We start from the raw sequence: 10,003 nt of genomic DNA on the forward strand, positions 1-10,003 counted from the left end.
ATTTTATTTTTTAATGTTAAATGTTGGTCTTGTGTAAATATTTTTATAAAATATATATTTTAACTCAAAAATAGTTTTCAGTAACATACAAAATGTAGACTGATTATGCTATGCCGACAACATATGTATCCCTACTAAACATATCACTAAAATTCATTATTTTAACAACAGTCTCAAATAATATGGGAAAAATCAAAATTTAAAAAATACTAAAATTCTCCTTTCCTTTCTTTCCCTTTTAATTTCTTTTATTATCTTCCCCTTTCTCGTCATTTCCCTTTCCTTTCACTTTTTAATTTTCTTTTTCTTTACCTTCCTTTCCCTTTTAATTTCACTATTTTCTTTCCATTTAATTTTCTCTCATTTCCCTACCTCATGCTATACACTCCAGCCGAAAGATGGGCTTATCAAAAAATAAATATCATTCAATTCTTAATTCAACTCATATTCAAGCATAAAAATTTAACTATCTCCGAGGTGGGAAAAAATTTTCAAAATTATAATGGGTAGGACTGGGCTTGGAACTTCAAAATTAATATTAGCTTGCACCTGACTTGAGAATATCTTTTACAAATTATTAGGTTGAGCTGGTCTTGATAAACTTTTTTAAAATTATAAGATCTTGGATGCTTCCTAAAATTGTGAGCTTGAACCTGGCATGACATCTATCGTAAAAAATGAATAAAAAATCTCATTCCCCATCATTTTTGACAGGCTTTCTACTAGTTTTAGTTAATAATAAAATATAAATATTAAAAAGAAAAAAGAAAAAAGAAAAATACTGAAAACTTTACTCTATCTTCTCTCTCTCTGTGTGTGTGTGTGTGGCTATGAAAAAGATAAAATGATAAAAAAATTTGTTTTTAATATAACAATAATATGAATGGTTAGAAACTGGGCTTGTTATTATCCAAACGAAGAACTCAGAATAGCCATAGGCCTTCGCTTAGAATGTGAAATCGTAACACCTACATTATGCGTCCTATGTGAAACATACATCGATAGTCTTGGACACCACCCCCTTCACTGTTGTTTCTCAAAAGGCAGATTACCCAAACACCATGCTATCAATTCAATCATCAACAGAACCTTGAAATCCTCAAATATTCCCTCTACCCTGGAACCACCGGCCTCAGCCCCGACAATCAAACCAGACCAGATGGTATGACGCTAGTCCCTTGGAAACAAGATCTACCTCTCGCCTGGGATTATACTTGCGTGGATCGTTTTGCCAGATCTTTTTCTTCCAACTCTATCACGAAAGTCGAAAACACAAAAACAAACAAATATTGCAACCTTAATAATGTTTGTTTGTTCCGGTAGTCTCAGATGCCTGTGGATCATTTGGACGCCAAGCCCTAAAATTATTCAAAACAATAGGGCAAAGCTTTTAATCACAGGTGATCCAAAAGAAGGTTTCTACCTTCGGAGAATCTCAACTGAAATCTGTCGTTCTAATTGCATATCCATACATCGGTCATTAAGCCCCGTCGATCATACCTAATTAAATGTTTAATTATTATTTTATTTAATATATTTTTTATATAAATTTTATTTTACAAATAGTTTACATGTTATTTTAAATATATATTTTTTTTAAATAAATAAAATGAATGTTTGTTAAAAAAAACAGCTTCTTTCAATTTAGAAGGGTCTAAAAAATCAAAAATAAATTAGTAGCCTAATTCGCATCACAGCCACGATTAAAGTCCATACCTCTTATAATTTTTTAATTTCCAAAATGTGAGTTCAAGTTTTCGTGGAAGAGCTTAATTTTTTATATTTGCCATATTACAATTTCAATGATAAGATAAGAAAAAATCTCTTAATTCCTTGATTATCGAATTAATTATTTTCAAACATTTATAATAAAGAATAATATGAAAATTTATTTCATACTTTTTCAATTTGATCTGAACAAAATCATTCTCAACATTTCCACTATAACCTCCAGTATCACTAAGTATATCACGGGTAATTTTATCCAATTTGAATTAATTTTTTAATATAGAATTACAAACTTTAATTATGTTATATGTTTAGTAATGTTCTATATTACATGTAAAATTAATCATAATAATTAGAATACATAATACTATTAATAATAAAATTGTTTTACTATATTATATTAATAAAAACATGGGTAGACTACCACATACGACCTCCTCTTGCCTATTCAAGGGTGTCTCATTTAAAAGTTCCGCTGCTAAATCAATGAAAATTTCCTTTTTCCATTTAATTTATTAGAAATTTAACAAACTGAGTGTAGAATATGTGTTAACATTTGTAATAATATCATTTAGTAAAGTTTTAGTAATATCAGGTTTAAGTATTTAATTCAGGAAAAATATTTATTATTTAAAATCATTTTTCGATAACTGTGCTAGTTAGCACCATTTGATTTTATAACTCTTTAAAAACTCTAAAATGCCTAAAAATAAAGGTATCTTAACTATTTACTTTATTAATTAAAATTTACTTTAGGAAAGGGTGGTAAAAATAGAAGAAGAGGTAAAAATGAAAACGATACCGAAAAACGAGAGCTTATATTTAAGGAAGATGGCCAAGGTATTAATTTATTTTTTTCAAATATAGAAAATGATAATTAGAATATGCACAAGTTACCAAAATGCTCGGAAATGGGAGGCTAGAGGCATCATGCTTTGATGGTGTTAAAAGATTGTGTCACATACGTGGAAAACTAAGGAAAAAAGTGTATATTTTTTTTGATATTTAGTGGTAAAATTTTAATTAAGGTATGGATTAGTCAAGGTGATATTATCCTTATTGGTTTGCGGGATTACCAAGATACCAAAGCGGATGTAATATTAAAATACAATGCAAATGAAGCCAGGAATTTAAAAAATTATGGTGAACTTCCTATGTCAGGTAAAAATCGAATCTTATACTCATTTATATTATAAATAGTGCCTATATTAATACTATAATATGCTCTTAATTATGAATAAAGCAAAAATAAATGAGACAGATATGTTTGGGGCTCAGCCTGAGGATGACAATATAGAATTTGATGATCAAGAGGAGGAAGATGAGGATGATGATAGTGAGGATGAAGTTGATGATGTAAGTCTATAATTGATAACTGAATGACATATAAGATAGAAAATATATAATTAATGATTGAAGTCATTTTTTGAATAAGAAGAGATCAATTTACTACATGTAAGTTGTTGCTTTAATTAATATTATCTAAAAGATATTTTCTAGCTTCAAACATCTAAACATAGCTAAATTATTGTTAAAATTTAGTGATTTATTTAACTGAAACAAAATTGATTTAAAATTAATTTGAATCATGCCAAGATAGTCCAGTTTGCAATATATTTAGAAATATTAAATAAAAATTATTTTCTTAGAATAGTCAAGGGATGACCCTGAGCTGATTTACAAAGATCAAACCGATACCTAAAAAACTAGACCGATTTTTTAAAAGACGTAAATACCAGAATTTGGGACCTGGACTTTATTTCTAAATATTTTTTAAAAAGGTGGCTTCAGTTTCAAAATTTGATAAGTGGTGGTTTTGTTTACGGAGTTAAAAATGTTTAAGTAATCAAAAATATTAAACAATTTTTTAAAATAGATCACCAAATATTTTAAAAGATATAATATAAATTATTTGCACCTTTGATAAACTGGTTCCTACAAATTTTAAAAGAGTTTTGGTTCCAAACTGATAAATATAATTAAATATAATACATTTACTAAAATCAGAGAAAATTGGTATTAGCATTTTATTTTTGCTGATGCCAAATTATTGACTTTTTATGCCACTTCCAGGCATCTTTTTTTTTCAAAGTGGTTTTCTGGGCATTCTTCCAGCAATTTTTTTTAATCCAGAATGATAATTTGTGCATAATATAAATTTGCCACCATCAATAAAAAAACATTTATTTTTTGTTAATGATTAAATGGTTATTAATTTAAAATAATATTAAATTATTTTCACAAATTACAAACCTAATTTGGAAATAAAAAAAGCTTAAGAAACCCGTCTTAAAAAACAGACATCTAGAAGTGGACTTAAGGTTCCATAATTATAAAAGTAAATAATATACCATTTTTATATAAAAATACAATATAATTTTTCCAATAAATATATAGTTTTATCACACCAAAATATAACTTTAATACTGATCAACACATAACAATATGGTTTATTAATTTAATATACTATTAAATATTACTAAAGGTCAAAATTTGGACCAGGCCAAAAAAATAAAAATAACTCAGCTTAAAAATTTTGTAGGTCAGATACAGATTATTTAAATACTTAATTTTATATGTAAATTCATAATTGCAAAACATTTATTTTATTCAAATGGGTGTTATTCTAATCTAAGTTTGTGTTTAAATAAAGGAAATATATTTGAACTTTAATATTATTTTTTGTAAAATTCCACCCCAATTTGGATGCACTCTGCCCTAATATTTTTGAAAGACAACATAAATTATGCCAATTTGGAACTTATTTAAAAAAAAAATTTTTACTACCTAAAGATCAATAGCAGTGTTTTATAGTAAAAATCTGTTTAATTTTAATGAGACTCATAAATAAAGATAAGATTCATTTTTTTTGTAATGTAATCCATTTTATTAATTTAATAATCGAAATTATTTAAAGTAATTATAATAATATGTAAACTGCATATATGATAACATATTTAGAAGAAAAAAAATAAAATTTTGTTAAAAATAGTCATCCTCCTCTGATGTCAGCCATGAATATTTAAATAATTTAAAATTATAACATAATGTTTCGAAACTTGTTTAATCAGAATTGCCCTTGAGATTGTTGTTTTATGGCTCTTATGACTAATTAGTTTGATTAGGGATTTAGCCTCTTACCCAAATGAGCAATTTGTTAAAACTACATTGATCATAAATATATTGTTGTCGGCTAGATGTAAATATTTTGTAATATCCTTTTTTCTGCTATACCCAATGGAATCGTAATTATTATTTGATAGGGCCAGGTGCGTGAACAGCGGGGGGGGGACCAAACCCCCCCCCCCCCTTAAGCCAAAAAATGCAGATGCCGGATTATATTTTTCAAAAATATTATTCCTATCTCATATATATATTTAATTACATTTATTTATCACATTCATCTACTAAGTTATTTTATCAAAATTTTCCTTGGCGTAATTTACCTATTACTTTCAAATTTTAGTGTCATATTATTTATCTAAATTTCTAGTCAGATAATAATTATATTTGAAACTCCTTAACAGGGAGAAAGAAATTGCTAGCTTGTCCAACGAGATCGAGTCTCCACCATCAAGCAGTAACAGCTTTTATGGAGTTAGAAGAGCCGATTATTAATGCTATTACTGAAATATCTCAATGGCTTGAAAAAAATATTTCCTCAGAAGCAAGAAAATTATTAGATTCAATACTTATTCCAAATTTTTTATTAGAATGTGTTATTTAATTATACAACTATTTTATGTACTACTTTTCAAAAACATGACATTGACTTGATTAAGAAGATGAGAATAGCGGAGAGCATTTCATTAGAACTCAAGGAAATTAGAGTAATGTTGATGAAGAATTTTATATGTTATTGTTGAGTCAAAAGCATAGTTATACGTGTTTAATATTTGTTTCCCTCCACTTGCAGCGAGCAAGCTCATTGTCAAAACATTAATATAGGATAGTAGAAAAGTATTATAAAACAAATGCCCCCTCTCTTAGATATATTTATAGCCCAAATAAATGAATGATAATTCATCATGCAGTGCTTACCAATCAGCAGATATTACTTCCACAAAAGCCTTTCCAACCTTTTTCAGATGGTGATAGAAAAGAAAAAAAATATTTCTTAGATTTTTATCATGAAGATGTTAAAATATCTTATGATACCTTATTAGCTGAATAACTATGATTAAAAGATTAACTATGGTTGATACAATCCCAAAAAATGCTATGGATGCTTTGCATTATTTCAAACACATTTTAGTTTACATTTCCAATGTATTAAAATGGTTATATATATACTTCCCATTAGTAAACTAATGAGAATTCTCTTTTTAAGAATAACAGAGCCCTGCAGATGTTCTATTTGCAGAGCATGGCCCGGATTTTTTTTTTCAAAATTTTTTCGGCCCTGGTTTTTTTAAAAAAAAAATTTTTTAGTCACGGCCCGGCTTTTTGAATTCAGGCCTGACCCGAATTTTTCAAAAATAAATTATTTTTATAGCTAATAATGGCGATTTCAAATATTTGGTTTTAAAATATATAGCCCGGCCCGGATATATTTTTTTAAAAATTTTCAGGCCCAGCCCGGGTGTTTTTTTTAAAATAATTTCGGGCCCGGCTCGGGTATAATTAAAAAAATTAAAATACTGTCCGGCTCGGGGGCCGGACCTGCAAGTCTCTGAAAAACATACCTATGAAATACATCTTCTGAAAGTAGATTGAATGATTTGGATCTTTTGAATATTCATAGGCATTTAACGCCAAGCAAGGATAGATAATTGAAAAATTAGCTCAAAACATACAAAATACAATTATTCCTAAGAAACTATTTGTGTATTAATTTATATTTCCAACATTTAAATTTTTTATACTTTATATATTTTAAAGGCTCAAAAAATTCAAATTTCAATTTTGGGTCATTTAAGTGATTCATATCGTGGTTATATTCACTTGATATTTTATAATTCACATTTATTTTATAGTTTTTCAATGCCGGTTTATATATATAATTTTTTTATAATTCACATTAATTTAAAATTGTGTATTAGAAAAATTATTAGTCCTAATAAATTTATGCTCAGTATTTTTAATTAACAATAATATTTCTTAAAAAATTTTATTATCCCCCCCCCCCCAGACCAAATTCCTGCGTACGCGTCTGGATAGGGCGAAAATGTCTATACATGTGAAGTCCTAATACATGCGTTTCCCTATATCCCAGAAGGTTAATGTATGTCCACCAAGCAGGGAGAATAACTGAAGTATCCCTTGGTTCGAGATAAGAAGGAACATTGGCCTCATTACCCCATACCTTTTACAGTAGTAGGGTAGAGATATGTCTAGGCCAAGTCTGATAGCCAAAGCATAACTAAATTCCTTATTTGTCAAAAGATATTTTTTAACATGCCTGGATAAGCTTCTAACCATTCGTGACCTGATTTATCCATTACCAATAAACGAAGGTTAGTGCACTGCAGTATGTCATTGCTCGAGTAGGTAATCGACGGAGCGTGACACGATTACAGCATCCCAATCATTTTGTAAATCAAAGGATGTCTTAGCAGACCTTCATAACAAAGCATTGTTTAACATGGTGTCCTCAAATAGTTTCTGTTTAATTTTAATGAGACTAATAAATAAAGATAAGATTTATTTTATACCAACTAAAATCGAACAGTTGTGCAGGCTGAGGTCAAATTATAGATACTTTGTCATGTGCCACATGTGTTTATATTCATGAGAATTTCTCAATTATTTTTATAATAATAAATGTCTTACCTATATGACTTCTATATTTTCTATTTAAAAAATATTATATAGATATAGTATCCAAGATATAAAGAAAAACGTTTCCAATTCGGAAAATAAAGTTTGTTAAATTACGTATGATTTATTTTGTGTATTGTAAACTAAAATTTGAAACATGATGACAAAAAACACATTTGTTATATCCAAATATATATCTTATTTGATGTAAAATTTTTAATGCGATGATTACAAAATTATATTTTAATATTATTTATTAATGTTTCATTTACTTTCAATAAAATAATTTATATTGTTAAAATGATGATTAATATTCTCTATGTAATGATGTGTAGTATTGCTTAAAGAAAACCCTAAAAACAAAAAGTGTTTTTTAATAATTCAAATCTTCACTATTTTTTATTTGACTTTTAGTTTATTATTAACTAATAATGTTTTATTTTTAAATTTGATCCAATCATATTCTTAATTTTATCTTACTGAATTATATGATTTTATAACGAATTCTGTGGATGATATTCAATAATTCTTAAATTTTTATTAATTATTAAAGGTAAGAGTATAATATTATTTTATTAAAAATGACTATGCTCTTTTTATATCAACTTAAAGGGTATGATGCCAAAATTAGTCATTAGGATTTTAGAATACTATTTTTAAACATTTATTTTATATTATATTTAGGTTTTATATAGTTATAATTATATTTTGCCATAAAATCTATTCTACATCCAATCAAACGACACCAATTTTGAATTTGACGTTTTCATAAGACCTATGTCCTCTGCAAATTATAATTTTACATTTATTATAATTTTATTTTTTAAAATGATTCTGTAAATTTATAGATGCCAAATATTTTAATACAGTCAAGAGACATTTCGGAAGCCGACATCGATGAATCAGACAATGTGGAAGATATTTTGTACATTTTTTACGATGATTCTTCTTCATCAACTCCAACATCTAATAATCTTCAAGTCGAGATAGAAGATCCAGAAAATATGTGTTGATGAATATATCACCATTTTCAAAGGGTAGAGTCCTTTAAAACAATATATAAAATCAAAACCACATAAATGGGGATCAAAGTTTTTGCATTAGCCGGATCCTATACATGCTTTTAAGATTTATGCGGGAAAGCAAACTAATCTGACACCATCCGAATTAGGGATAAGTGGTGGTATAGTTTTCAATAAAAAATTAAAAGAAATCGGTATATTTATGGTAGGGGCTATTAGAAGTAACTGGAAAGTTTGCAAATTAAAATGCGATAGAGACTTTAAAAAAGAAGGTCGTGGGAGCGGGGAGAGTAAATTTATATATGTAAAGTTGATAAATAAAGATAATATAATAATTGTCAAATGGTATGACAATAAGCTTGTGCACGTCATTTCATCCTTTGTCAGTGTTCATCCAATATTAATGTAAAAAGATGGTCACTAAGTAGCAAAAAATATATTGAAGTGCCAAGACCAAATATATTAAAAATATATAATTAAAATATGAGAGGAGAAATTATATGCTACTTGAGTGCTATCGAGTAGATATTAAAGGAAAAAGGTTCTACTTGAGAATAGGGTTGGCATGTCGGCCAATTGACCGTCAAATACTCTAAAATATTATTGGAGAATAAATATTTTGATATAATTAACTAGTATGCATTAAAAGCATGTTTATCAATCTTATGGTTACAAATTATTTTAAAATATATTTGTATCATGAAGGAATCGTTTTAATTATAATTTTATATCAAAATTTTATAATATAAAAACAGAACTTTTTTATTACTAAAATAAATAAATATGATAATTTAGATAAGTCATGATTTATTTTTTTAATAAATTGAAATTTTATTAAATATTTAGTCGAGTATTAATCATATGAATTCTCCTTTATTTTACTTCCACTGTCTAAATTTGAATAAATTAATAAATTTTCTCTTTAGTTCTGGTCAGATTTACAAAATAATTTATTCAATTCTGGTAAAAAGTTATAAATTATATTATATTTTTTGGTCGTAAAAATGATTGATTAACTTTACAATAATCAAAAAATTTTATAGTTAAATTCTAATATATAGGGGATTATGGTCAAACCAAAGCATCAAGTTTGGAACATTTTCAAGAAGTACACTATGGTAAATTAGTTAAAGCGGTATGCAGGTTTTGCAAGATTTATTATATTACCCACGTTGATAGAGTGGTCAAGCATTTATTAAGCAGCTGTACTACGTGTCCTGTCATAATTTAAGAAAATTTTTATACAAATTCCAAAATATCAACCTCTACAAAAAATCACATAAATGTAATTTGTAATATTTCTAGCTCTAACGAAGAATTGGGTGAAATTAGTGAGAATGATTATCAAATTGACAATATTGTGTCTAATGACTCATTTGATTCCATTATCTCTGATCAATCTACAACCAAGGCTACTAAATGTAAATCTCAATCTTGTATAATCGGTTTCATAGATAGAATGAATCCCAAAGAAAAAAGTGAGCTCGATCAAT

At 27.2% G+C, this 10,003-nt stretch overlaps 1 protein-coding gene across 1 annotated transcript; it reads left to right on the plus strand.

The window, feature by feature from the left end:
* The first annotated feature begins 2,307 nt into the window (after positions 1 to 2,307).
* On the plus strand, positions 2,308 to 7,714 carry LOC135925562 (eukaryotic translation initiation factor 1A, X-chromosomal-like). The gene is made up of 6 exons (XM_065460951.1): positions 2,308 to 2,443; positions 2,485 to 2,568; positions 2,610 to 2,713; positions 2,757 to 2,889; positions 2,972 to 3,084; positions 7,543 to 7,714. The coding sequence occupies exons 1-6, from the start codon at positions 2,428 to 2,430 to the stop codon at positions 7,546 to 7,548; spliced, it is 456 nt and encodes a 151-aa protein (XP_065317023.1). The 5' UTR covers positions 2,308 to 2,427; the 3' UTR covers positions 7,549 to 7,714.
* The last annotated feature ends 2,289 nt before the right edge of the window (positions 7,715 to 10,003 follow it).

The sequence above is a fragment of the Gordionus sp. m RMFG-2023 genome, chromosome 2, assembly GCF_954871325.1.
Source record: "Gordionus sp. m RMFG-2023 chromosome 2, tfGorSpeb1-WG-v2, whole genome shotgun sequence".
Taxonomy (NCBI): domain Eukaryota; kingdom Metazoa; phylum Nematomorpha; class Gordioida; order Chordodea; family Parachordodidae; genus Gordionus; species Gordionus sp. m RMFG-2023.

What these genes read in the sequence shown, in the direction of transcription:
- LOC135925562 (XM_065460951.1), top strand. An exon ending in ATTTAAGGAAGATGGCCAAG is followed by an intron (nt 2,569 to 2,609) that starts GTATTAATTTAT and finishes AATGATAATTAG; the next exon opens with AATATGCACAAGTTACCAAA. An exon ending in GTGGAAAACTAAGGAAAAAA is followed by an intron (nt 2,714 to 2,756) that starts GTGTATATTTTT and finishes ATTTTAATTAAG; the next exon opens with GTATGGATTAGTCAAGGTGA.